This window comes from Musa acuminata, chromosome BXJ2-10, assembly GCF_036884655.1.
Source record: "Musa acuminata AAA Group cultivar baxijiao chromosome BXJ2-10, Cavendish_Baxijiao_AAA, whole genome shotgun sequence".
NCBI lineage: Eukaryota > Viridiplantae > Streptophyta > Magnoliopsida > Zingiberales > Musaceae > Musa > Musa acuminata.
Window position 1 is genome coordinate 35003537 of NC_088347.1, and position 27838 is coordinate 35031374.

Here is a 27838-nt window from a genome sequence, read left to right on the forward strand (position 1 = left end):
AATCGATTGTATGCGTATTATTTGTAAAAACAAACACTAAATTAATTATGAAGAGTAAGTGTCGACTTCTTTTATCTGTTCATAAACAGATTTGCAACCTACAGGTTGAAGAGGAAGGCTTACAAGTCGAGAAATATATTACATGGAGAAGAACACAACCACCAATCCCCATTCTTCCCCATCTGAGGGTCTGAAAGTGGAGTGTAGTTTCCTTTAGTGAATAAAGATCTATGGCTTTTCCTTTTCTAAAATTTTTTTTTTCTCAATGTTCACAAAAAAAAAAAAGATAAAAGAATCGTGATTAAGGATAATGTTCTATCGGGAGCTGCATCTTAGTAACGACCCAAATCCATCGCCAAGGAGCCGAGCACTCGTGCTGTTTCCTATGAACACATAATGGTGCGAGTGATCAAGAACGAAAGGCACTCGTCACGAATAGTGGCAAGGTATTTTTTTCACCTATCTGCAAATGATTTATTAAAGCCTCTACGGAAGCTGTTCGGTCTGCCTCTATCTCACATGCCCTTGTGGAAAAGTTCGGGCTGAATACTAATCCTTGCTGACTAATCTTCCCAAGCCCAAATGCATCAACAAGTGTATCAGACTAGGTGAATCTTGATTAGGTGAATGAATAATCTTCAAATTAGAGTGAGATAATCTTGATGAATAATCTTCATTCATTTCAGCTTCACCTCCGTCGTCTCATCCTCCTCCTCCCCCACTTCATCGCACTCTCCCTCTCCCTCCTCTTTTATCTTTTTTTTTTTTTTGTGTTTATCCATCCACCATTGCTCTCTTGCTCTCCTCCTCGTCACAGTTTATCTAAAAAATCATTACATTTAAGTTACACTCAATTATAAAACATATTAAAAATATATTAATTTTTATATAAAATAATTTTAAATTATTAAAAAAAGTTATAATATTTATTCACCTAATATATTAAAAAATATTAAACTTTATATAAATTCATCATAAAACTAATCATAAAATCTTATATTTTTTATTTCCTATGTCGACCTACTTACACTTCAAATTGAATTATGAATTTCAAATCATAATAGTAAAATTGAATCATTACATAATATAATTTCACCTATAAACTCGGAACCACTCTATAAGGGTAACATATTTTCTTTCAATTTCTGAAAAAGGATCAAAGTATATTATAAATGTTAGAGTATAATAAGAATATTCTGATAAAAAAAATAAAAATATATTAAAAGTACATGTCAAACAACATACATATGCATGTAATAAGTAATATCAAATTAATATGAACATATGTATAATTTATTTAATTATAATAAAAATCAGTAATCAAATGATAAAAAGATTTAAAACATCAATATAAGACTTATTTGAGAAAACATCTTATTTGAAATTAAATTTTTAAAAATATAAAAATAAAAAAAAAAATTCTGTAGTTTTGAGAACAAATCAATAAGGCACGTGAGTTTTGAAACAATAAAACTAGTCAAGTATATTTATTAGAGTAAACAAGATTGACCATTCAACCTTGTGCTGGGGCGACGGGGTTTTTTTGGTGGTCTTGACGTCACTTTCTGAAGGAGGAACTTCGGTGAAGTTTTGATGTCACTTTCAGATGTTGGGCTGACAGCCCACATTCAACCTTGAACAGTTCACAGTCCATTTTTTTTTTTAATCTAATCTTAATTTTTATTAACGGGGTATGATGATTACATTTTAGATATGAAAATAAACATAAATAGGGTAACAACGAACACAGTAGGTGTCATCCTTGTGACAGTAAAAAGGAGGAGAAAAAGATAAAAATCCAAGAAAAAAGAAAGAAAAAATTAAGGATAACGCAGAGAGACTATTCTCAATCATTCAGTAATGTTCTCATCTCAGGTTAGATCAAATCTATATAATTAATTAGAGAGAATTATGGAGGATTTAGATATTGAGCACAATGACGTGATCCTTATATCCCAGTTATTCTCTTATGATTATTGCTAGAGTTTTGGGCAAGAGATTGAGATTTGTATATTCATTATTCTCATAGTGGATTATCTCTAGTTTGTCCCATGGTTTTTAACCTTTACATTGAAGTGGTTTTCCACGTATATCTTAGTGTTCTATTGGATTGTGGTTTCATTTAATTCCATTGCATGTTATGGCCTATTAGTATTTGTTCATATACAAAAGTTATTTCTCTTTATATTTTTATCAACTGGTATTAGAGCAGGATTGTGGTGATTTAATTTTTGTATTTGAACATAAAGGCCAGTAATGTTTCTCGCATGATTAGTTTGAATGGAAACAATTGGATGATATAGAAATCAAGAATGAAAGATCTCTTGTATTGTAAATATTTGTATGAACCTTTGCAGAGGGATAGTGTAAAACCCACAACTATGACAGATGATGAGTGGAAGAGGTTAGATAGTAACTTGATAATAGTGTCTTTCACCATGTTTCTACTGAAATTTCGCATATTCTCTTTGGAAAAAGTTAGAAGGTCTCTATGAAAGAAAAACAGCTGGTAACAAAGTTTTTTTATCAGAAAACTTATGAACCTAAGATATAGAGAGGGTGCTTCTATTGCTGAGCATTTGAATGAAATACAGAGTATTACTAACCAGTTATCATATATGAAAATATCTCTTGATGATGAGTTGCAGGCATTGTTACTTCTTAGTTCATTACCAAAAAGTTGGGAGATACTAGTGGTTTCCCTCAGTAATTCTGCGTCATTTGGTGTTATCACCATGAGTCAAGTAACAAGCAGTTTGTTGAATGAGGAGTTGAGAAGAAATAATTTAGCAACATCTCATAATGATTCACAGGCACTTATCTCAAAGAACAAAGGAATGTCAAAGTCTATAAGTAGTTCATGCATGGGTAGAAGCAAGTCAAGATCAAAAAAAGATATTGTTTGCTATAACTGTGGTGAGAAAGAACATTATAAGAACCAATGTAAACAACCTAAAAAGAACAATAAAAAGAGAAAAGAAGTGAAGTCTACAGAGTCAAAAGATAATATCACAGCTATAGTGCAGGGTGGTGATTATTTGATTTTGTCTCATTCTGATGATATTTTTTCTTGTGTGTATCAGGATCTTGAGTGAGTGATTGATATAGATGCTTCTTATCGTGCTATATCACGGATGGAGTTTTTTACTATATACAAGTCTGGAAATTTTGGTATTGTCAAGATGGGCAATTATGACACAGCAGACATCATTGGCATGGGTGATATCCATTTAAAAACTAACCTTGGTTGTAAGTTGGTGCTTAAGGATGTGAGGCATGTGGTTGACTTGAGGCTGAATTTAATTTCAGTTGGAAGGCTAGATGATGAAGACTATGATAGCAGATTTCACAGAGGATAATGAAAGCTAAGTAAGGGTTCTCTTATTGTGGCTAGTGGAAAGAAATGTCATACTTTGTACAGGTTATAGGCTAAAGCTTATGGTGAGCAGTTAAATGCTATAGAGAAAGACCTCAGCATGGAGTTGTGGCATAGGCGACTGAGACATATGAGCGAGAAGGGGCTGCAAGTTCTTTCCAAGAGAGAGGTATTGCCAAACCTCATAGGTACACATTTGAACTCTTGTATTGATTGTTTGGCTGGTAAATAACATAGAGTTTCATTTGCTAGTCCTACTATGTCTAGAAAAATGCATGTCTTAAATCGTGTTTATACAGATGTATGTGGTCCTTTGAGGACAAAAACTCATGGTGGATCTGTTGATGTTCTTGGTATAAGTGGTACACTTTATTTTGTCACTTTTGTAGATGATTTTTTCAAAAAAGTTTGGGCCTATGCTTTGAAGACCAAAGAGCAGGTGATTAATTTCTTCAAAGAGTTTCATGCTAGAGTTGAAAGGGAGACAGAAAGGCAATTGAAATGTATAAGATCAGATAATGGTGGTGAGTATATAGGATTATTTAATGATTATTGCTAGTCATATGAGATTCAACATGAGATGACAGTTCCTATTACACCTCAGCATAATGTAATTACAGAGAGGATGAATCACACCATCATGGAAAAGATCATACGTATGCATTCACAGGCCAAGCTACCCAAAAGGTTTTGGGATGAGGCTTTGAGGACTACAGTTGATGTGATTAACTTGTCACCATATACAGCTCTAGATGGTGATGTTGCAGAGCATGTATGATCAGGGAAAGATATTTCTTACTGGCATTTGAGAGTGTTTGGTTGTCGTGCATTTGCACATGTTCCAGACAATGAGAGGTCCAAGCTGGATGATAAGACCAAAGAATGTATTTTTCTTAGTTACTCACATGATCAGTTTGGTTACAAGCTTTGAGATCTAGAAAAACAGAAGGTGTTCAGAAGTAAGCAGAGATGTAGTATTCTTTAAGGAGCAAACTTTTGAGGATTTGAAGAAGAACGCACCAGCCAAAACTTCTGCTGAAGGATTAGCAGATTGTGACCTAGTTACTCCTCCAATATATTAGGGTGATGGGGAGATGTGTAGGAAGATGGTGTAAAGCTGATGTTGATCTACCTGCCGGACATGTTGAGCAAGAAGAAGTTGGAGAGCAAGTTCCAACAGAACTTTAGTTGAGAAGATCTTCTAGACAATGTCAACCTTCTAGAAGATACTCTACATATGAGTATATGATGCTTATTGATGCAGGTGAACCAGAGAGTTATCAGGAAATAGTTGAAAGATGGATACTCTTCAGAAGAACCATACTTATGATTTGGTATACTACCAATCGGAATAAAGACCTTACCAAAAGAAAGACAGGAGATATGCCGACAACTGGTTAGTATGGCTTCACATTGAGGAGTCATGAGACAGCCTCCCTTATGGGTTGAAAGGAGAGGTTGTTGGGCTGACAGTCCACATTCAGCCCATAGTGGCCTTGAACAGCCCATAGCTCACATCCTCTCTTAACCTAACCCTAATTCTTATTAGGGGATGTGGTGGCTGCGTTTTAGATGCGAAAATAGACATAAATAAGGCAGCAACTAGGGTAGGGCAGCAGGTGTGATTCTTACAACAACAAAAAGGAGAAGAAAAAGATAGAAATCCAAGAAGAAAGAAAGGAAAGAAAATAAGGACAACACAAAGAGACTGTTCTCAATCATCCAACGATGTTCTTATCTTAGGTTAGATCAAATATATAGTAGATTTCTTACTGTGATTAATTGGGAAAAATTAAGGAGGATTTAGATATTGAGCATAGTGATGTGATCCTTGTATCTCAGTTATTCACTTATGATTATTGCTAGAATTTTAGATAAGAGATTGAGATATTGAGCATTGAGATTATCTCTAGTTTGCCTCGTGGTTTTTACCGTTCACATTAAAAAGATTTTTTAGGTATATTTTGGTGTTTTATTAGAATATGAATTTTATTTAATTTCGCTATATGTTATGACATACTATTATTTATTTATATATAAAATTTATTTTTTTTATTATTCCCGATGGGGTTCTTCGGTTTTCACGTCACTTTCAAAAGGGGTGTGAAAGGAGGGGGCTCCATTGGTGGGCGACGGGTGCTTTGAAGTCTTGAGAATGAGGGGGCTCCGTTGGTGGGCAATGCGTGCTTTGAAGTCTTGACACGTCACTTTCTGAGGAAAGTTGTCTCTCTCTCTCTCTCTCTCTCGCTCTATATTTTGATTCCTTCTCTCTCTTTCTTACCACAAACAATGGCGAGTTGTGACGCAGCTTCTCAGGCCGATCAGCTGCCTCCTCCTCCACCTCATTCCGCAGCTATCGTTTCCGACGCTGGAGAACCAACATCAGCTTCTCAAGTCGATCCGGAAGCGCAGCTGCCTCCTCCTACGGATGATCCCCCAGCAAGCTTCTTGGAGAAGCTCGTGCCGGTGGTGCTGCAGCTGAGCCTTTTGGCTGCTATCTTTTCCGACATTGGAGAACCAACACCAGCTTCTCAAGTCGATCCGGAAGCGCAGCTGCCACCTCCTCCTCCTCCTACTGATGATCCCCCAGCAAGCCTCTTAGAGAAGGTCCTGCCGGTAGTGTTGCAGCTCATGGTCGTGTTTACGGGTGGCCCTACCACCCGTAACCAGGGCCATGAGCTTGCGTTCAAGCTCTACCACTTGGCTGTCGACACTACTTACGGCTTCGACATCGTCCTTGTGATCTGTCTCATTGCACGCTTTGCTGGGATCGACAGACCATGGGTCCGTAAAGCCGCCATCCCGCTCATCTCTGGAGTTTTGGCTCTGTCAGTCGCCACCGCCGTCCTGCGTACCGTGATAGATCTTCTGCCCTGAGGGATCCGTCCACTACCGGTGAAGAATAACTGCGTGCACATCTGTGAGTAGAGTTATATTGTTGTTTGTTTCTGCAGAGGTGATGGTTGTGAGTATCCAGACAGCCGCCTGCCGCCTTGTTCTGGCTTCATCGGTCTCTCAAGTCAGTCTACCCGTTCCACAAACACATAGAGTTGTACGGTTCAATCCATGTTAGTTTGGTCGGAACTTGGAATGTCGGCTTTGCATCCTAAATAAATTCTTGGAATGTTTGTTTCCACGTGAGCTTCGACTTCACCTGCGTCCACTGTTTTCCCATCTTCCTGATAAAGGCATGCATGCATGCATGCAGCCTGATAGATGATAGATTGTTCAGGTAGATTCAGTACTTTGATGACGAGCCCAAAAACAAGCTTAAACACACAAAAAGCTTCCACTAATTCGTTTTTAATTGCCATACAGCGACGATCAAATTACGGTCAACCCATATGTCGCTTCCCCTCTTTTGTCTTTTTTTTTTTTTTAATCATTCCACAATTTCTCTCTCTCTCTCTCCTCTTAGTCACCGTTTATCTAAAAAATCATTACACTAAAGTTACACTCATTTATAAAATATATTAAAAATATATTAAATTTTTTTTATATATAATTATATTAAAATAGTAAAAAATTATAACATTAATTCACATAATATATTAGAAAAAAATTAATTTTTATATAAAATTATCATAAATTCATCATAAAATTAATCATAAAATCCTATATTTTTTATTTCCTATGTCAATATATCGACACTTGAAATTGAATCATGAATTTCAAATCATAGATGATAAAGTGAGATCATAACATAATATAATTTCATTTATTTTTGGATGAATATAACATAAATCATAAACTCAGTATGACTCTATAAGCATAACATATTTTCCTTTTAATTTCTGAAAATGGAGCAAAGTATTCTATAAATATTAGAGTATAATAAGAATATTCAGGTAAAAAATAAAAATATATCAAAAGTACATGCCAAACGACATACATATGCATGTAATAAGTAATATCAAATTAATATGAACATATGTATAATTTATTTAATTATTAAAAAAACAATAATCAAAAGATAAAAAAAGATTTAAAGCATAAATACAAGGCTTCATTTGAGGAAACATCTTAGCTGAAATTAAAATTTTAAAAATATAAAAATAATTGAGAACAAATCAATAAGGCGCGTGAGTTTTGAAACAATAAAACTAATCAATATACAGTATATTTATTAGAGTAAACAAGTCACCCTTAGCATACCACACAAGTAGGAATGATACAATGCCGTGAGATTGTTAGCGACTTCTGCGTTCAAAATGTGCATATTCGTGATTTGGTTATTGTCCTGACGCCAGCTTTCCTTTTGGGGCACGCCGAAGAAAGCTTATGTGACATCACGATTAATCCCCATTGACTTATCCAATCTGGTCATCAGAGTATTTTAGTCAAATCAAACCAAAATCAGAGTATTTTAGGCAATTGGCACCGGGGGTTCTCTCTTTATATAGTTTTGATTCCTTCTGACGTCCATCGGCTGCTTCTCCGACCATTTCTTTTCCTCCTAATAGTTTATCCTTCTTCTCTAAGAACAACTTTTTTTTTGACTTTCCTGGGACTCACTTTTCTGTCCTGGCTCATTTCTTTACCAGGGGGCGGGGGGCGGGGGACGGGGGACGGGGGACGGGGGACGGGGAGATATTCCTATAAAATTAGACTTTAAGAAGCATAAAATTGGACTTTAAGAAACTTTAAGAAATATAAAATTAAACTTTAAGAAATATAACATTATCATTTTCCAGAGGTATTTCTATATAAAATTATCTTAAATTTATCATAAAATCATGCATTTCCTATTTTCTATGCCGATCTACTTCAATTTAAAATTGAACTGAGATTATAACATAATATAATTTTATTTATTTTTGGATAGACACAACATAAGTCTTAAACTGGTCATGGTTCTATAAGCATAATATATTTTCTTTCAATTTTTAAAAAATAAATTAAAATATTTATATAAAATATTATAATAATAATATTATTATAAAATATATATCAAAAGTACATATCAAACAATAAAAACATACATATGCATATGCATCCAAGAAGTAATAATAATATGAATATATATATATATATATATATATATATATATATATATTCATTCAATTAATTAAAAACAATAATAAGTAATTAAGAAATAAAAACAATTTAAGCAAACTTATTTGAGAGAATATCTTAGTTGAAATTAAATTCTTAAAAATATAAAAAAAAATTATTTAGGTTTGAGATCAATTCAATTAGGCGCATTATTAATGTGTACGAAGCAATGCAGCTAGTCAAATATACAGTATATTTATTAGAGTAAAATAAGTCCCCCTTGGCACCGAACGAACGAAGCGATGCCACGGATTGTTACCAACTTCTGTAGGCAGGCTCATATTCTTGATTTCGCCGTTGACGTCCGGCAGCTTTGCCTTTGACCGTCTCCTGGCAAATCTCTGTTTTGAAGTAGCGTCTGTCAGTCGTGTGGAAGAGAAACCCAATAGAACGTGATAAGTATATTAGTATTAAATTCAGTTTACACATTTTTGTCAATAGTTTGGACCAAATAAGATTGATAAGTCGAAGGATAAGATTGGCTCGGATCGAGGGTGGCTGATACTCTCTCTATATATATATATTTTGATTCCTTCTCTCTCTTTCTTATCACAAATAATGGCGAGTTGCGTAGCAGCTTCTCATGTCAATCAGCTGCCTCCTCCTCCACCTCATTCCGCAGCTATCGTTTCCGACGCTGGAGAACCAACATCAGCTTCTCAAGTCGATCCGAAAGCGCAGCTGCCTCCTCCTACTGATGATCCCCCAGCAAGGTTCTTGGAAAAGGTCGTGCAGGTGGTACTGCAGCCGAGCCTTTTGGCTGCTATCTTTTCCGACACTGGAGAACCAACACCAGCTTCTCAAGTCGATCCGGAAGCGCAGCTGCCACCACCTCCTCCTCCTACTGATGATCCCCCAGCAAGCTTCTTGGAAAAGGTCGTGCAGGTGGTACTGCAGCCGAGCCTTTTGGCTGCTATCTTTTCCGACACTGGAGAACCAACACCAGCTTCTCAAGTCGATCCGGAAGCGCAGCTGCCACCACCTCCTCCTCCTACTGATGATCCCCCAGCAAGCCTCTTGGAGAAGGTCCTGCCGGTGGTGCTGCAGCTCATGGCCGTGTTTGCGGGTGGCCCTACCACTCGTAACCACGGCCATGAGCTTGCGTTCAAGCTCTACCACTTGGTTGTCGTCACTATTTACGGCTTCGACATCGTCCTTGTGATCTGTCTCATTGCACGCTTTGCTGGGATCGACAGACCATGGGTCCGTCAAGCCGCCATCCCGCTCATCTCTGGGGTTTTGGCTCTGTCAGTCGCCACCGCCGTCCTGGGTACCGTAATAGAACTTCTGCCATGAGGGATCCGTCCACTACTAGTGAAGAATAACTGCATGCACATCTGTGAGTATAGTTATATTGTTGTTTGTTTCTGCAGAGGTGATGGTTGTTAGCATGCAGCCAGCTGCCTTGTCCCACGAAGAAAGGGTGAGGTACCTCATGCACTTTTCTGACTTCATCGGTCTCTCAAGTCAGTCTACCCCAATGGTTCCACAAAAACATAGAGTTGTACGGTTCAATCTATGTTAGTTTGGTAAGAACTTGGAATGTCGGCTTTGCATTCTAAATAAATTCTTGGAATGTTTGTTTCCACGTGTGCTTCGACTTCACCTGCATCCACTGTTCTCGCATCTTCCTGATAAAGGCATGCATGCATGCAGCCTGATAGATTGATTGTTCAGGTAGGTTCATCAATACTTTGATGACGAGCCCAAAAACAAGCTTAAACACACAAAAAGCTTCCACTAATTCGTTTTTAATTGCCATACAGCGACGATCAAATTACGGTCAACCCACATGTCGCTTCCCCCTCCTCCTCTTCCTCCTCTCGAGCGCCTCGGAGCTCCCCTCTTCTTTTTATTTTCTGTTCGTATTTTCTTACTAATCATAGCGAATTCAAGAAAAAGTCTAGCGATCATTTTTATCCCCAACTTTTTTCCGGGTGCTTGGAAGAATTTCTCTTTTTACTATTCTTTGTTGTTTGGATCTTGCTTTCCCGTTCATCTTTTCTTTCTAATCACAACAAATTTGAGAAAAGTCGAGTCCCAAACTTTTTCTTGGGTCTCGAAAGAATTGATGGCTACTTTCTTATGGTTTCATGCTTCGAAATGTAGAGTTAGCTTACAACATGCGCATTGTTTCTTTTCACTACCATCTCCCTGACCTTTGCACATCACCGTGCGCCAATGAGACGATCCATGGGGGTGAAGATCAAGGATTACCCATGCCAAGCAATAAAGATGCGATCTTGGTGGCTGATGGGTAGTCCAACTTTTGCTTGAATCTTATTGATGTATATCAAAATTCGCCGTGATCTATGTTTGGCGGTAGAAAATATTGGAAGAAGCCCGGGGCCGCCGTGGGTGCAACCATACTCTCAATTGTAGATTGCCAAACAAGTGCTAAGACAACCAAGAACGCTAAATGTCGTCGAATTTATGATGTCAAGATAAGGCGCAAACGGCACCAATTCCCTTCGATCAGCCGAAATTACAAAACACCATTCCCCAAATAAAGAATTCTCGTAGAAACCCCCAAAAATGTCTCTCTTTTTCCCCCAAACAGTTCTTATGCGATCAGTCCTCCAAAAGCACCTTGAAAACGACAAATCAGATCCAAATGCGAGAAAGAAGCAACCGAAACGGAGGTAGGGAGACGAAGGATCCCATTGGCCGTCGGTACCTTCTCCGTCAAACGGTAACCGATGAAGGCACCGAAGCCCGATCTCAATCGCCGATCTCCGCGTCCCCCTTCGTTCCTCCGACCTTGTCGTAGGGGTATTGGCTACGCTCGCCTTCCTCCAGAGATGGGAGCAAAAAGGAGAGCTTTTTCGTTTACTATTCCCTGGCGAACGAAGCGGGCGGTCTTGATACCACCTGAGGCACACATCTCCGACCGCATACAAACTCCCTTCGCATTTGTTCGCACGAAACATTTTCTACGGATTATTAACGAACCGTCGATGCCATCACCAGGGTCTCATCCCTTCCGTTCGAGTCTCTGGTCTCCGAACCTCGACTGCCGCATAAAAGTTTTATGCGAGCATTTGGGTTTACTTGGTCTACTTGTTTGTTTGTGAGCCACGCTTTCGGGTGTCTCCACGCCGATGACCGCCAAACGGAACAAAAAGACCGGGATGGACATGAAAGGGGCAATCTATGTACAGTGATTAGATGAAAAAATTGAAAGGGTCGAGGGTATATTAGGGAAATTAAGTATATAACAAGAAAACACCATCCGCCATCGCTTCTAATAATAATTTTACCCGCTTGTGTTTACCTGCGTTATAATCGGAGATGAAGGTGGGACCAGCGAAGACATGTCTGGGTCAAAAGGCAGGAATGTGGAACGGGTTAGCGGTGAACCAGCAGGATAGGAATTTGTTGGGTTTGGGGGCACAAGCAAAATGGACCATAGCGGTACACGTTTCGTCGGCTAAAAAGAGGAGATTCCGGTCGTGCTGACCCAGCCTCATCGATCCGGAAGCGCAGCTGCCTCCTCCTACTGATGATCCCCCAGCAAGGTTCATGGAAAAGGTCGTGCAGGTGGTGCTGCAGCCCAGCCCTTTGGCTGCTATCTTTTCCGACACTGGAGAACCAACACCAGCTTCTCAAGTCGATCCGGAAGCGCAGCTGGCACCTCCTCCTCCTACTGATGATCCCCCAGCAAGCTTCTTTGAGAAGGTCGTGCCGGTGGTGATACAGCTGAGCCTTTCGGCAGGCTTGGTTACCTTGGGTGGCCCTACCGCCCGTAACCACGGCCATGAGCTTGCGTTCAAGCTCTACCACTTGGCTGTCTTCACTATTTACTGCTTCGACATCACCCTTGGGATCTGTCTCAGTGCGTGCTTTTTTGGGATCGACAGACCATGGGTCCGTAAAGCCGCCATCCCGCTCATCTCTGGGGTTTTGGCTCTGTCAGTCGCCACCGCCGTCCTGCGTACCGCAATAGATCTTCTGCCCTGAGGGATCCGTCCACTACCAGTGAAGAATAACTGCGTGCACATCTGTGCGTGGAGTTATATTGTTGTTTGTTTCTGCAGAGGTGATGGTTGTTTGCATGCAGCCAGCCGCCTTGTTCTAGGAATAAAGGGTGAGGTACCTCATGCACTTTTCTGGCTTTATCGGTCTCTCAAGTTAGTCTACCCCATTGGTTCCACGTATTTACGGACCCATGGTCTGTCGATCCCAGCAAAGCGTGCGATGAGACAGATCACAAGGATGATGTCGAAGCCGTAAATAGTGACGACAGCTTGAACGCAAGCTCATGGCCGTGGTTACGGGTGGTAGGGCCACCCGTAAACACGGCCATGAGCTGCAGCACCACCTGCACGACCTTTTCCAAGAAGCTGGGGGATCATCAGTAGGAGGAGGCAGCTGCGCTTCCGGATCGACTTGAGAAGCTGGTGTTGGTTCTCCAGTGTCGGAAAAGATAGCAGCCAAAAGGCTCGGTCCCAGCAAAGCACGCACTGAGACAGATACCAAGGGTGATGTCGAAGCCGAAAATAGTGAAGACAGCCAAGTGGTAGAGCTTGACCGCAAGCTCATGGCCGTGGTCACGGGCGGTATTGCCACCCGAGGTAACCATGCCTGCCGAAAGGCTCAGCTGTAGCACCATCGGCACGACCTTCTCCAAGAAGCTTGCTGGGGGATCATCAGTAGGAGGAGGAGGAGGAGGAGGCGGCAGCTGCGCTTCCGGATCGACTTGAGAAGCTGGTATTGGTTCTCCAGTGTCGGAAAAGGTAGCGGCCAAAAGGCTCAGCTGCAGCACCACCGGCACGAGCTTCTCCAAGAAGCTTGCTGGGGGATCATCGGTAGGAGGAGAAGGTGGTGGCAGCTGCGCTTCCGGATCGACTTGAGAAGCTGATGTTGGTTCTCCAGCGTCGGAAACGATAGCTGCGGAATGAGGTGGAGGAGGAGGCAGCTGATCGGCCTGAGAAGCTGCGTCACAACTCGCCATTATCGTGATATGATTGCCCTCATTGAATCTTATAAGCAAATTTCGTTTGATGACCCCCAGAATCTCAAGCCAATCGGATAGTGCGGTTGACGACGACTTGGTGCGGGCCGACAAACAAACGCGACGACGAATTGGATCGACGAAATTCTGATTGGCCACTCACTTCTCCTAGAACTTTCTTCCTCATCGAACTTTCTTTCTTCGTGATCGTTGTAGAATCCTCTTTCTTCGTGGTGATCGTTGTCGTAATCCTCTTTTCCTAGAACTCAAGACGACAGGACAACGACGATGAATTGGATCGACCAAATTCTGATTGGACACTCACTTCTCCTAGAACTTTCTTTCTTCCTCATAGATGTTGTAATCCTCTTCTTTCTTCTTCATGGATGTCGTGATCATCACCTTCTCCTCTCATGTCTAACTGTTCCTCCTCTTCTATTTTTTTTCTTACCTCTTCGCGGATTATGATAATTTTGATTCGAACAACAAATAAGCTTTCACATGAAAACTAGCAACTAAAAAGGATCCTGCACAAAACTAAACTGAGAGGGACATATTAATGTAACGAAGAAAACTTATGGTCCAAACAATTTTAACTCACAGACAAGCCACACCCAGCCAGATCCGAAAAGCATCATAGCTGAATGTACAAATTCATCTCGGAAGTTAGAGAAAGAGCCAAAGTCCTTTTCAATCTGGTCGAGCACACCTCCCCCCCATGGCAACCTTCCACCATTAGGTTGCATTGATTCCCAGAAGAAATCATGGCTCCAGACCAGTACATTATCACATACAAGATTATGATTGAAGTATTTGTGAACTATTTCAGAATATATTCAATTTGGTAAAACCAAAGTGATTCATCTAGATGCTGAGTTGGTTCCAGTCATGATTCCATACATGCAAATTTTCAAATTTAATGTTACTGTCAGACTGTCTATCGGAAACAGATATGATTTAGAACTGATGTAACCAGATAAAACGCATGAATACAAAGAGCACTAGTTGGAACAGCTAAAAACCACTTTATCAACTATGAACAGCAATAAATATGACCATGACCAGATACTCAAGAAAATGCAGAGAGGAGGTCATTTGAAGACGACAACTGAATGAAATGAAATAGCAAATATTTGTTGATATTTCATTAGAATCTAAAATTTAAAACATGGAAATAATTACCTCGGCAGCATTATTGTATTCTGGTAATGGGTTGCCATTGTTGAATGTGGTTTTGATAAGCTCCTCCATTGTGCAACCATACAATGGGCTGTTAGCAAGCTGCTTATTCAAGCTATCTACATAACCTCGATGAATATTGCCCCAGTGCAGTTCCAGTGTCCTCCTGCTCATGTATGGTTCCAATGCATCCTACGATGTAAGCAAGGCAGGTCAACTTTAGAAACAAAAATCTAAATACTGAGTTACAGTACATGTTCCAAGAAGTCAGATTTAAAAGCAACCAACACCATAGTCCCACTTACTAGTTCAGTAGTTCCGTAGAAAATTTATTAAAGAATAATTTTGACAACCCAATAAAGACAATAAAGCAGAAAAATAAAAACGATAAAAAAGACTATTACAAATACCTTACGAAATTACTAAACAAGAAAAGCCCAGGCCCAAGCCTAAAGCAAATAATTAGGTTTTCTTGTGATGTATTTAACTTTAAAGCCCAGACCCTTATTTATAGTTACAATATGAGATAATAAATTTGATTTTTCTGATATGGGACTATGTAGAACTTGCCAAACTAATAATATTATTGTTTGTTTCCGCAGAGGTGATGGTTGGTAGCATATCCTACGAAGAAAGGGTGAGGTACCCCGTGCACTTTTCTGGCTTCATCGGTTTATCGAGTCAGTCTACCCCAATGGTTGTTAAAACACATAGAGTTGTACGGTTCAATCTATGTTAGTTTGATAGGAACTTGGAATGTCGGCTTTGCATCCTAAATAAATTCTTGGAATGTTTGTTTCCACGTGTGCTTCGACTTCACCTGCATCCTCTGTTTTCCTATCTTCATAAATTTCTCTTTTTACTATTCTTGTTGTTTGGATCTTCTTCCTTTTCCCGTTCATCTTTTCTTTCTAATCACAACAAATTTGAGAAAATTCGAGTCCCACACTTTTTCTTGGTTCTCGAAAGAATTTACAGCTGCTTTCTTATGGTTTCATGCTTCGAAATGTACAAGTAGCTTACAACATGCGCATTGTTTCTTTTCACTACCTTCTCCCTGACCTTTGCACGTCACTGTGCGCCAACGAGACGATCCATGGGGGTGAAGATCAAGGATTACCCATGCCAAGCAATAAAGATGCGATCTTGGTGGCTGATGGGTAGTCCAACTTTTGCTTGAATCTTATTGATGACTATCAAGATTCGCCGTGATCTATATTGGGCGGTAGAAAATATTGGAAGAAGCCCGAGGCCGCCGTGGGTGCAACCATACTCTCAATTGTAGATTGCCAAACAAGTGCTAAGACAACCAAGAACCCTAATTGTCGTCGAATTTATGATATCAAGATACGCGCAAAAAGCACCAATTCCCTTGGATCAACCGAAATTACAAAACACCATTCCCCAAATAAAGAATTCTCGTAGAAACCCCCAAAAATGTCTCTTTTTTTTCCCCCAAACAGTTCTTATGTGATCAGTCCTCCAAAAGCACCTCGAAAACGACAAATCCGATCCAAATGCGAGAAAAAAGCAACAGCCACGGAGGTAGGGAGACGAAGGATCCCATTGGCCGTCGGTACCTTCTCCGTCAAACGGCAACCGATGAAGGCACCGAAGCCCGATCTCAATCGCCGATCTCCGCGTCCCCCTTCGCTCCTCCGACCTTCTCGTAGGGGTATTGGCTATGTCGTCTTCCTCCAGAGATGGGAGCCAAAAGGAGAGCTTCTTCGTTTACTCTTCCCACCGAAGCCGCGAAGAACGAAGCGGGCGGTATTTATACCACCTCTCCGACCGCATACAAACTCCCTAAATATTTATTCGCGCGAAACATTTTATGCGGATTGTTAATGAACCGTCGATGTCATCACAGGAACTCATCCCTTCCGTTCGAGTCGCTCGCCTCAGAACCTTCGACTGCCGCATAAAAGTTTTATGCGAGCATTTGGTTTACTTGGTCGACTTGTTTGTTTGTGAGCCATGCTTTCGGTGTCTCCACGTCGATCACCGCCAAACGGGACAAAAAGACCGGTATGAACATGAAAATTTTACACGCAACTGTTTACCTAAGTTATAATTGGAGGTGAGGCTGGGACCAGCGAAGACAAATCTGGGTCGAAAGGCAGGTATGAGGACGGGTTCGCCGTGACCCGGTAGCTTGGGTTTGGTGTCACGAGCAAAATCCAAGCATCCGTTTTGGTAATACCGTCCATCACAATCAATCGACCATAGCGGTACACGTGTCCGCCAGCTGTACACATTTCGTCAGCTCAAGAGAGGAGATTCCGGTCATGATGACCCAGCCTCATTGATCCGGTCAATCTCAGCCGTTCGCTCCGTGCATCTCGTCGCCATAGTCCTCTGCGGCTCTCCATCACCATGATCTGTTGATCTCCTGTTCGGACGGTGATGGAAGGCGTCCCAAAGCTTCCCGTCCACGGAGAGCATCAGCCACTTCGGATACTAAAGCAGAATAAAGCGGCCCGAGTTGCGACTCCTCCGATCATTCCAAGGAGAAAGGTGTTGGATCGATGGAGGAGAACAAGCAGCTAGGGGTATCCGTGTGAGTTCTTTGCCCTCTCGCTCACCTTCCCTTGCCGTTGATCGAAAGAAATCCCTTCCAATTTTAGGGTTCTGCATCTTCTTGGCGTCCGATCCAGATGGCATGCGTTGGATTTCTTGCAAAATTACCTTTCCTTTTTGTTGTATGTATACAATGATCGAGATTTGTTGGTAGGTTTTTGTTCCGATGTTGTGAGTGGTAATTGAGTTGGGACGTAATTTCTCGATTACTTGTTAGATTGCTGTTTTATGGGGTACTTATTGGAGATAGACGTATAATTGGACTGTTAAATTTGCTCGGAGTTTGAGCTTTGATGTCGTTGGTTGTACCTCATTCTTTACTTGAATATCATTAGGATTCAGCACCTGAACACTTGATGTATGGTCGGTCAATCCTTCATTGGGGCAAAAGTCTTTCGCTGTTCCATTAATTATAACGTGAAATTCTAAAGACTTGATTTGCTTATAGTACACCCTTTGGCCTTCATTCGTTTTCTGAGGCAGCTGATATTAGTGTCGTTCAATTGTGAGCTCTTCCCTTTCTCAGATTATGTATCGCCATCACAGTTAAATTCAGTGGACATGCATGTTCTTGACTGGTTGAGTATCTAAACATATATCTTGATTTGCAGGTTTGCTGCATCTCACTCAGCTGCTATTAATTAGAAGAGCAAAAAAGCCTTATGCTTTTAAGTGTTTGTTTAAAATTGTTCGTTCAAACATCAAAGGTGGCAGGTTTTTTAAAAGCTGAAGTTAGGATTGGGAGTCAATTCTTGCCAAGAATCTATGTCTAGCTGTTCTGCATGGACAAGCTTATATTTCACAGAAATGTGAGCTGTGCCACAGGAAGAACCTTAGGAATGTGACCTGTGGCCTGTTGCTACATTCCAATGCTACTTTCTCAACCGTTATTGGATGTTTATGGCTGTTCCACCTCAGGAAATAAACTGTGAGGTTCAGACTGATCAACATTTTTTCATGATGGATCGAGCAGCTAACTTAAATAGACGTGAGCATGTAATTGATATATCACAGCGCAACGATGCTTCAGCTTCTATCTCCACTCGGACCGACAACAGTGATGCAGATGGCGCAGATAATGAAGATGGGCCTTCGACAAGCACTTTGGCTCCTGTATCTCAATTAATTTCAGCAACGCCAAATGTTTCTAATTCGATAAATTTTTCTTTGCCAAGGAGAGCTGATAATTATGGTCGTCGAAATAGAAGTCCTCTGAATTCTGGTTTGTGGATTTCAGTTGAGCTTGTTGTTAACATGAGCCAAATCATAGCGGCTATTATAGTGCTCTCCATGTCAAGACATGAGCATCCTCGAACTCCATTATTTGCATGGATCATAGGTTATACAGCTGGCTGTATTGCTACACTTCCCCATCTTTATTGGCGCTACATTCATCGCAATAGTCTGAGCTTTGAGCAAGGGCCAGCACGTTCTAATCAGGGTAACACACATAATAGCCCTCTTGGATCCGGTGTTCATGCTGATTACACTGTTACTCAAGATCCAGAACAAGAAAATGGCCACAATCTAGTGTCAGAGACATGGCAAACAACAGTAACTAGTAGCCGAAGGTACTCATAAATCTGTTTGAGTTCATTTTGATTATTATGTTTATTTAATCATTTATACTTATTTGCCTTTAACATGCTAATCAGTTGTAGTTACTTCATGTAAAATATTCAACAGTCTGAATATATAATTGTTCAAAAGATATCAGGAACTTGGCCTTAGCATATTAATCCCTGTACTTGTTGCTTCAAAGTGCCTTGATTCAATTCAAATGGAGCCAATGTTGCTTGATCATGATGAGAATTCAATTCAAATGCACATGTTAAAAACAGAAAATTAATGGAGATACATCAAAAAATGATTGGTACTTGTATTTAAATTCTATGAAAACTTAAATTTTGGATGTTGGTCTAATTAAGTCTCCATTTAAAAATGTTTAGTCTTTTCTTTTTCCATTGTAATTGTAATAAAGTGTATGATGTGTGTTAAACATGTGGTTGCATAGCCATGTCAATAAAGGACTTAGAAGTTGCTGATAGGGAAATAATTAAAGAAAGATTTTAAGTTAATCCCTACATTATCTATTTGTTTCAAATGAAGCTTGTTTATTCGAGAAAAAAAAATTGGTGTCTGTACAAATGCTTAAGCTAATCATTGATGTTGTTGATTCTTGTTGTAAGGTGATCACTGCAGAATTTTCTGTGTTATAGTTTATAGTCACCAGTAAAGTGTTATTTTACATTTGTTTTTTCGTGATTTGCAGGATGAAGTCTATGGTTGACCATTTCAAGATGGCATTGGATTGCTTTTTTGCTGTGTGGTTTGTTGTTGGAAATGTATGGGTTTTCGGCGGGCACTCTTCTTCTCATGATGCCCCTAACTTGTATAGGTACGAAAGCACTGCCTTTTTGTTTCCCTTTTTATTATGTACAATCTGGATGTTGACCTTTTCCAGTTCATCATGTTCTCAGGTTATGTATCGTGTTCCTTGCATTCAGCTGTATTGGTTATGCTTTGCCTTTCATTCTGTGTGCAATTATCTGTTGCTGCTTCCCTTGCATTATATCAATCATGGGCTTCAGAGAGGATATGTTCCATGGTAGAGGTGCTACCTCAGAATCAATCGATGCATTGCCAACATACAAGTTCAAAACAAAGAGGCGGAAAAATAGAGGGGACAGAGAAATTAACTTGGAAAGTCAATGCGATGGTGGGATATTGGCTGCTGGGACTGACAAGGAGCGAATGATTTCTGGTGAAGATGCTGTAAGTATTTTATTCACATGTGTCATCGCTCATCTTCTGGATGCATCTGCTAAGAAATTAGTAGCACCTACTAGGAAGATCAGCAGTTTACCTGTCATAGCTTGGCTACTGATAACTAAGGACTATCATCTGAGTCCAAGGCTTGGTCTAGCAATATCGTTGTGCTATTGTTGCTGTATTGCATACTGGGGCTCGTGGGTGCAGATTGTTTAATAACCTAACTCTACCATTGTGCAAATCACAGGAACCATGGAAACAACATTGATTCACATAGATTCAATATGGACATACGTAATAAAAATATCACCACTAGGTCTTACCAAACTTGAGAATAACTTTAACCAACATTTGTTGATCTAACATCTCTGAACTTGTCTCACTGGTGGAGAATCAAAAAATAACATCAAAACAGCATGAGGTAAGTGTGTTTCATTATTTGAGATATGTTTTTGAATATATTTAACATGGTAAAAGTTTCTGCTTATGGTTATGGTGTTTTAGAGACCATTCCATATATGGAAGATTGTTGATGTGTAATTGTGATTTTTATTGTAGCAGAAGTCAACTAGGAAGCAAGATTGTCTTTTTTATTTAAACTCGGATCTCTCTGTGTTCATCTAGTGTCCTATTTAATAAACCAAGATTCATGCCATTTTAGGGAAGGGAACACTGGGATAAGACTGTTGTAATGAGTGTTGGAGAGGGATGGGTGTAATTGTAGATCTTTTGGTAACACTATAACAGCAATGGTTATGATTGAACGAAGATGAGCTAGTGATCCATTAGGATTAATAGGGTGACATGGTGGTCTTAGATCTTAATTCTATGGTTCAATCTTTCCTGAGCCGAATAGCTAACCATGCAATTGTTTCTGCAGGTTTGTTGCATTTGCCTTGCCAAGTATGTGGACAACGAGGAGCTCCGTGAGCTTCCATGTTCCCATGTCTTCCACAAGGAGTGTGTGGATAAGTGGCTTAAGATAAATGCACTTTGCCCCCTCTGCAAGATCAAGGTGGGAAACATCACTGCATCTTCAGGCGCTAGCTCAGAATTCACATAACAGGAAGCTTGGGATTGGTGTAGAACCTGTTCTGGTAATGCTACAGATGCTCTCTGTGTCTCTCTCTGGTTGGCCAAGATTTCTAGGCCAAAGTATAGGAGCGAGAAGAATGTGGAAGCCTGCAGATGTACATGCTTTGATCCTGATTCTACCAGGGCCTTTCTGATGAGATTCTCTAGGTTTTTTTCGTGTGTTGTGGATGTCTATAAATAGAAGGCTGCAGATGTTTCTCTTCTATTTCTTTTACACTTCATGGAATAAAATTGTTGTATCAGATGGATCCTCTTTTACTGTACCAAATAAATCAGGCCACATATTATCAGAAAAAAATCTTTTGGATTTATCTCCAGTTTTATTTCTATTTTCCAGTACACTTTGTGAAAAAAATGTACTAAGGAAACACTTATTCTAATATGCATGCAGTTGCCTCCTGCACCAGCTTCCTGCTTCATGCTCTCGCTCTTCAAACAAGGAGCAACACAGTTGAGATCATGAGAGCAGCAAGCTCATCCAATCACCCTCCCCTGCTTCCAGCCTGCGAGAGGGAGGAGTAAGAAGAAGAAGAAGGGGTCACAATGGAGGCTGCGTCCTTGAAGATCGTTGCGTCCAGCGAGTCCGGTGGCAGCTGCAGAACACCTCCAGATGAAACCTAATTAACTCTCATTTCTCCGTTGTTTTCTACGGACGAAAGAAGAGCAAGTTGGTGGTGGTGTAACTGTTGCAAGCATGCCTAGAGCAGGGTCGGCACTGTCCCTGACGAGCATGCTGGGGCACTTGGAAGAGCTTGCCCTCACCTTCCTGTACTTGACACAGTGCTGCTAACAGCGGATGCTATGCACACCATGAGGCTCTACAGCTGATCGGTGCATTCCTCGTCTCATTCCATTGGTGCTTCTTGCTGCTACCAGTAGCAGCATGGCAAGCAGCATGAGAGCAAACTAGACTTTGCCAATGGTACTGCTACTACTGCTTGTCACGTCCCAAAACTTATTGGCCTCGTACCTTTTGCTTCTCATTGTATACTTATTTGTGTGTTTCCTATCTCATGAGGTGTAGTTTATGGAGGTGCATTGAAAGCCAATCCACCATGACTTTCTGGGAGGAAGATGGGATCTCATGTGATCAAACAAGAGAAGGTTGGATTGTATACTGCTATAGCAACAAGCAATTGGTGATGATAGGGTTCCTCAGCTGCGGAAAAGATGTAAAGAGGACAAGGAATATTACTTCCGTCACATTCTTGATGTTAGTAGTGTACTGGTTATTGTTATTAATGATCTCAATCTAGAGATCATGTCATGAATGATCCTACAGGTTCTGCCACGATGAGGGACTTGTTGAATGACCAACATATTGATGTATTGTGCAAGTGATGGTATCAGTCTTGTGTATATGAAACCAAGACCAAAAGTGATGATGGGGGAAGTCATGAATGCTGGAGAGCTCACCATCGCCAAGTTCCTCTCCCTCCATCAGCCGCCACCACTCAGTCATGCAAGAACTGTTGTCAAACAAGAAAAGTCTATCATTTCTCCCAAAATATGGTGAATGGTTGAAATGTTAGATTAAAGTTTATGCTTAAAAAGGATTTGACCTGAGAGTCCTAATATAATTAGGAGTCATGGTAGATTAGATTTGATCTGACTTGTGATTTTGTAACAAAGAAGATGATGTGATTGTGAGATCAAGAAAGACATAAAGATTGAGAAGAAGATGCTATCCTTATTGTTCTCCATTTTGGCATGAGCAACTCATAAGATCATGTATTGTGCCTACTCCAGATATGGAAGTCCTCCCCAAAAAGGCTCTATTGCAACTTGGTATCCACTGACAAGTGCATTTGTTACACTTGCTTTGCTTGCAAGGGGAGTTACTTAGCTGTATACATTCCTTAGCTTAAGAAAGGTAGGAACCCCACCATCCATGTCTTGGGAACATCCAATTTAGCAAGAGTACAGATTCCATTCTTGTTGTTGTTATTGATGTGTGTGTGTATATATATATACTTATATTGAATGTTGTTGATGATGTATATGTCTTGATAAGTATAGAAAGTACTGACAAAGACTTGAATGTAATAGCATCCATTATAAAAGAAAGTAGTCATTCTCATTGTAAAGAAAGAAATGAAAAAGAATTCAGTATCAGTTGTTGACATATTTAAATGTAGAGATGGGTTGATTGCATCTCAAGGCAAAGACAAAATCTTTAATCAAATTAAAATGATTTATTTATTGTTTCCATTAATTTAGGATTTTATATCGAGATAATTAGATATCAAATGACAATATTCTCAAAGAGTTGGAATTTCAATACCTAAGTTCATCAAATATTTTATGCATTGTCAAGCTTAGCTACCAATCCAGTCAGTGCATGAATAATTCACATCATATCATTATCGTACGGAAAACAAACCGTCCAACGCATCAAGTGATCAGCCAGTCTGGTCGTCTAGAAGAATGCCAGCTTCAACCCACATCAAGACAACATCTCATGTCACATCATGAAAGCTCCATGTAAGAAGAACTTCTCTTTAGTTGGGTAGGAAATCATGACCCTATCATTTCCCCCTCTCACTTTCCGTGCCAACTCAATTGGAATTGATTTTTTATTTTTATTTATATATTAGAGTATCGAGAAATATTCATCGTGTTATTATTATTATTATTATATTAAAATTTTAATATTTTTTTTTAAAGATTAATCATCAATTTGATTTGATCCGACTTGTTCATGACACTGTAAGATACCAAATCTTCTTGCCCGAATCAACCGTCAAATTTGTGACTCTAATGTGGAAGATTTTTCGTATGTACTTCGAAGATCATATAATATAATACGATGTGTTCAACTTTAAAAGTACTCTTACTCTCAACCATTTAGATTTTATTATGATTATTAGTATTGATAGTGTCACTAAAAATTCTCCAAGCTAATTAATGAGCTCCAATGATATGTCAGAACATATAGTAATCATATGATCCACATGACAATCTAACAATCATATCGAACAACAATTTACAAGTAACATGCTGGCCACATGCAAACATCAACATCATCATCATCGTTCGATCAACATGTTGGCAAGGAATCGATGCGACCAAATTTGTCAATTCAATGCAAACCTAATATTGCGTGATTTGAAGGATTCTACCAATATTTTCACTATCAATTCACATTACGTTTGTTGAGACTATGTTTTCGAGAGTTGGAACATTTGGTGGATGTCATCAAAATGACATTAATATTTATATGTACATCTTTATTAATTCACTATTATCAACATCCACATAATATTTATTATAACAGAGTTCTAATACTATGTTCCTATTGTAGCATCTTGAAATAAATAACAATTTAAATAGTTTTATTTATTTGTTTTTGTCCAACTCAATCTCACTTTTAGTATTGAAGAAAATAATAATCAAAATTATAAATATTTCAAGTTCGATGATTGTAAAGAATCTCTACAAGTCCAAAAACAATAATAATATTATTATTATTATTTAAGATGGAAATTTCTAAACCAACCATAAGTCGTAATGTTTCAATTATTTGGGATCGACTACATGAATATTTTATTATCATTGAGCTTTATAGAAAGTGATACAATATTTTTTTCAAGCTCTATTAGAACTTGACTAATTAAGGCTAAAATACAAGATTTCATGCACAAGAGGAATTTGGATTGCTAATTTACAAGATATCCTAATTCAGAGTCAATCTTCTTACCAAGTAAGATACAAAAGTTCAACTATTTATCATACCAAACTATCATAGATTCAAGGAGATTGAATTAGAGCCATCTCTCTTCTAATTATAGGAATTTAAGCCTATTATCCACATGTCCAAAGACTGGGAAAAGTTCCCCCTTGTTTTCTCCTCTGACCAGGTAAAATTGATCCATGTGTTGCTCTGATCAAGTCCAAGTCAAGATATGTTTGCTCAGCATTCAGCATCACACTGCACTACACAAAAGAAAGAGTAAATGCAGTAGCAAGTCTTAACGTGACATGATCTGACCTGATCAAAGAATGCATAAGTTAGGTTTGGGTTTATTTTTGGTTTACACCAAAGTGTTGTTTCTTTGACTAGTCCTTCCTCAACTTATGGGAGTTGACTTGCCACCTTGGATACACATAGATAGGATGTCAACATGCACCCCATGATTTGAATGAGTAGGGGTTGCTTGAGGTGCCACCAACTTGACTTCTGCATCCACATGTGCCACTGGAGGGCTACTGACTACCCACAAAAACAAGAATTAGATGGCCAAGATTGGTGAGGCCTTATGTTGATGGGCAAAAGGAAGAAGGAAAATTGAGCTTGGTAATTGTGTGTGTTCATGAGTTTGACCTTTTCCAAAGTCAAACTAATCAGAATCCAGTGGGGTGAATTCACCTTCCATCTCTACTGTGTTTTTGTTGATATTTGCTTGGTTGTGGGGAATTTAATCTAAGGTTGGAAGTGGGTGCAAACTCCATATGGTCAATTAATCAAACAGGTGTTGGGCACACTAGGGGCGTGGAGTGGGTCGGGCGTCTCTTGTTTGGGTAGTTGGTCTCTGTGATTGGCTTCCACGACACATGATGCATACATTTCCACACGCAACAACTGGTCCAAGCATCCCATGTCGACCTCGGTCCTCGCAAAGAAGAAGACCGAGAGGAAGAAGCAGCAGCCCGGATGCCCGCTCTATGACACCATAAAAGCTCGGATCCCAACTCAACCATCACGACCACAGAGACCTCTTCCTGCATGGCCGCGATGAACAGGACCATCTCCGTGACGAGGCTGTCGCAGAAGCTGGTCGTCCCGGCGGAGCCGACGCCGACCGGCACCCTCCGGCTCTCGTGGCTCGACCGCTACCCGACGCAGAGAGCCCTCATCGAGTCCCTCCACGTGTTCGACCGCAGCGACGGCGACCCCGCGGCAGCGATTCGCGGCGCCCTGGCCAAGGCCTTGGTCCACTACTACCCCCTCGCCGGCCGGCTCACCGTGTCGGAGCAGGGGGAGCTCCAGGTCGCCTGCAACGAGGCCGGGGTGTGGTTCATCGAGGCGTCCGCCGACTGCCGCCTGCGGGAGTTGGACTACCTGGAGCACCCGTTGATGATATCCAAGGACGAGCTCCTGCCTCGTCCCCAACCCCAGCTGGAGCAGGCGGAGGAGGAAAGCCTCGTTTTGATGGTCCAGGTGCCATTTCTTCTTCCTCAATCTGGAATCGATATGGATCCCGCAACAATTAGATCTCAATCGGGCCAATGAACCCCACCCCCCACCACCCCCAGTGTTCTGATTCTTCGCAAACCCTTGATCTCCCTCTCATAGGAATGGTTTTGCTGAGCAATCCGATCTATCTGTTCCTGTCCGTTCCTCTTCACTTCTCCCCTAGATCCTGCAACAGGTAGATCTTAATCCTCCATCACCAAAGAAGCCCTTAATTGCAAGGAAGGAATCTGCCCTCCCGTCACAATCTTCCATTGAATCAATGACTTCACAAGAAGTAGATGGACATTTACCAGCTAAAGCGGAAGAGGAAGACGCTGTTGTTGCTCAAAGTCTTGTGCTTTCTTACCAATTGCAGCTGACCAACTTCACATGCGGCGGATTCGTGGTGGGCTTTCGGTTCAGCCACGCCATCTCCGACGGGCCAGGAGCAGCTCAGTTCTTCAACGCCATCGCAGAGATGGCGAGGGGCCTCGCCAAGCCCAGCGTCGAGCCGGTCTGGTGCAGGGACGCCATCCCTAACCCCCCAAAGTTCATCTCGGGGCCCTGCGCGCTCCCCACCGACGTCCACCTACAGTACCTGATCATGGACATCCCCCTGGACTACATCGGCCATCTCAAGAACCAGTTCTTCGACCAGACCGGCGACCGGTGCTCCAGCTTCGAGGTCCTGATCGCCAAGGTCTGGCAGTGCCGGACGCGGGTCATCGGGCTCGACCCTGACGTCGACGTCCACCTCTGCTTCGCCATGAACACGCGCCGCCTGCTGCACCAGGTGCTGCCCGCCAACGGCAGCTACTACGGCAACTGCTACTACATCATGAAGGTGACGACGGCGAGCAGGACGATCGCCGGCTCCTCGATCACCGACATCGTGAAGCTGATCAAGGACGCCAAGAAGAAGCTGCCGGCGGAGTACGCCAAGTGGGCCAAGGGCGAGCTGAAGGAGGACCCGTATCAACTGACGTCGGCGTACGAGTCGCTGCTGGTGTCGGACTGGACCCGGCTGGGGTTCGCCGAGATCGACTACGGCTGGGGATCCCCGGTGCACGTCGTCCCCCTGACCAACGCCGACTACATCGCGACGTGCATCCTCGTGAAGCCGTCGGTGCCGAGGCCCGGCGCCCGGTTGATGACGCAGTGCGTCACCAAGGACCAGGTGGCGGCGTTCCAGGAGGCCATGATGAGCCTGAGCTGAGCTCCCGGCGCAGGCAGGGGGACGCCTTTCCGAGCTCGACGGGACAATAAGATTCGTTGACGGATTCTTTGCGATTACGTGTTCTCTGTGATTTCTTGGTTTGGTGTCGGTTGAAAGAAACATGACGTTTGTGTGCATCGAATTGTGCGTGTTGCGATGTGATACTACGTTTGGGCGTGATGCCCTTTTGGCTATGCATACCGACACTCTGTCACATCGAGTGTTTGCGTTGGTGGTGGTCCACACACCCACGTTTGTTCCCAGGTCCGATACTTACGGCGAAGAGGAAACCACTCGCTCGTGCGTTTCACGTGGTAAATGACAGACGAAATTAGCGAGTTCAATTTCGAACCGGGCTTGATTCCGGAGTCGGATCGAATTTAATTTGGATCGGTTCGAATTAATCCGTTGGGCCGGCTCAATTAAAGGAAAAAT

At 41.1% G+C, this 27838-nt stretch overlaps 3 protein-coding genes across 3 annotated transcripts; 2 read left to right on the forward strand and 1 right to left on the reverse strand.

The window, feature by feature from the left end:
* Positions 1 to 13960: 13960 nt before the first annotated feature.
* On the reverse strand, positions 13961 to 14857 carry LOC135625807 (superoxide dismutase [Fe] 3, chloroplastic-like). Its single transcript, XM_065130892.1, has 3 exons — positions 14819 to 14857; positions 14554 to 14756; positions 13961 to 14153 (listed from the first exon to the last, which is right to left on the reverse strand). Exons 1-3 carry the CDS (start codon positions 14855 to 14857, stop codon positions 13961 to 13963), a joined length of 435 nt encoding a protein of 144 aa, XP_064986964.1.
* A 2109-nt stretch (positions 14858 to 16966) lies between these two features.
* Positions 16967 to 21322, forward strand: LOC135625375 (E3 ubiquitin-protein ligase At1g63170-like). Its single transcript, XM_065130105.1, has 5 exons — positions 16967 to 17124; positions 17756 to 18715; positions 19417 to 19542; positions 19625 to 19919; positions 20797 to 21322. Exons 2-5 carry the CDS (start codon positions 18039 to 18041, stop codon positions 20977 to 20979), a joined length of 1281 nt encoding a protein of 426 aa, XP_064986177.1. The 5' UTR covers positions 16967 to 17124; positions 17756 to 18038; the 3' UTR covers positions 20980 to 21322.
* A 3452-nt stretch (positions 21323 to 24774) lies between these two features.
* On the forward strand, positions 24775 to 27540 carry LOC135625376 (acyl transferase 7-like). Its single transcript, XM_065130106.1, has 2 exons — positions 24775 to 26172; positions 26564 to 27540. The coding sequence occupies exons 1-2, from the start codon at positions 25738 to 25740 to the stop codon at positions 27401 to 27403; spliced, it is 1275 nt and encodes a 424-aa protein (XP_064986178.1). The 5' UTR covers positions 24775 to 25737; the 3' UTR covers positions 27404 to 27540.
* Positions 27541 to 27838: the final 298 nt, after the last annotated feature.

Coding starts and splice junctions, on each gene's coding strand:
- LOC135625375 (XM_065130105.1), top strand. CDS start 18,039: ATGTTTATGGCTGTTCCACCTCAGGAAATAAACTGTGAGGTTCAGACT. Junction 18,716..19,416: donor ACAGTAACTAGTAGCCGAAG/GTACTCATAAAT, acceptor CGTGATTTGCAG/GATGAAGTCTATGGTTGACC. Junction 19,920..20,796: donor TGATTTCTGGTGAAGATGCT/GTAAGTATTTTA, acceptor TTGTTTCTGCAG/GTTTGTTGCATTTGCCTTGC.
- LOC135625807 (XM_065130892.1), bottom strand. CDS start 14,857: ATGGTGTTGGTTGCTTTTAAATCTGACTTCTTGGAACAT. Junction 14,757..14,818: donor AATCTGACTTCTTGGAACAT/GTACTGTAACTC, acceptor CTTACATCGTAG/GATGCATTGGAACCATACAT. Junction 14,154..14,553: donor GCCGAGGTAATTATTTCCAT/GTTTTAAATTTT, acceptor ACTGGTCTGGAG/CCATGATTTCTTCTGGGAAT.
- LOC135625376 (XM_065130106.1), top strand. CDS start 25,738: ATGGCCGCGATGAACAGGACCATCTCCGTGACGAGGCTGTCGCAGAAG. Junction 26,173..26,563: donor GCCTCGTTTTGATGGTCCAG/GTGCCATTTCTT, acceptor TACCAATTGCAG/CTGACCAACTTCACATGCGG.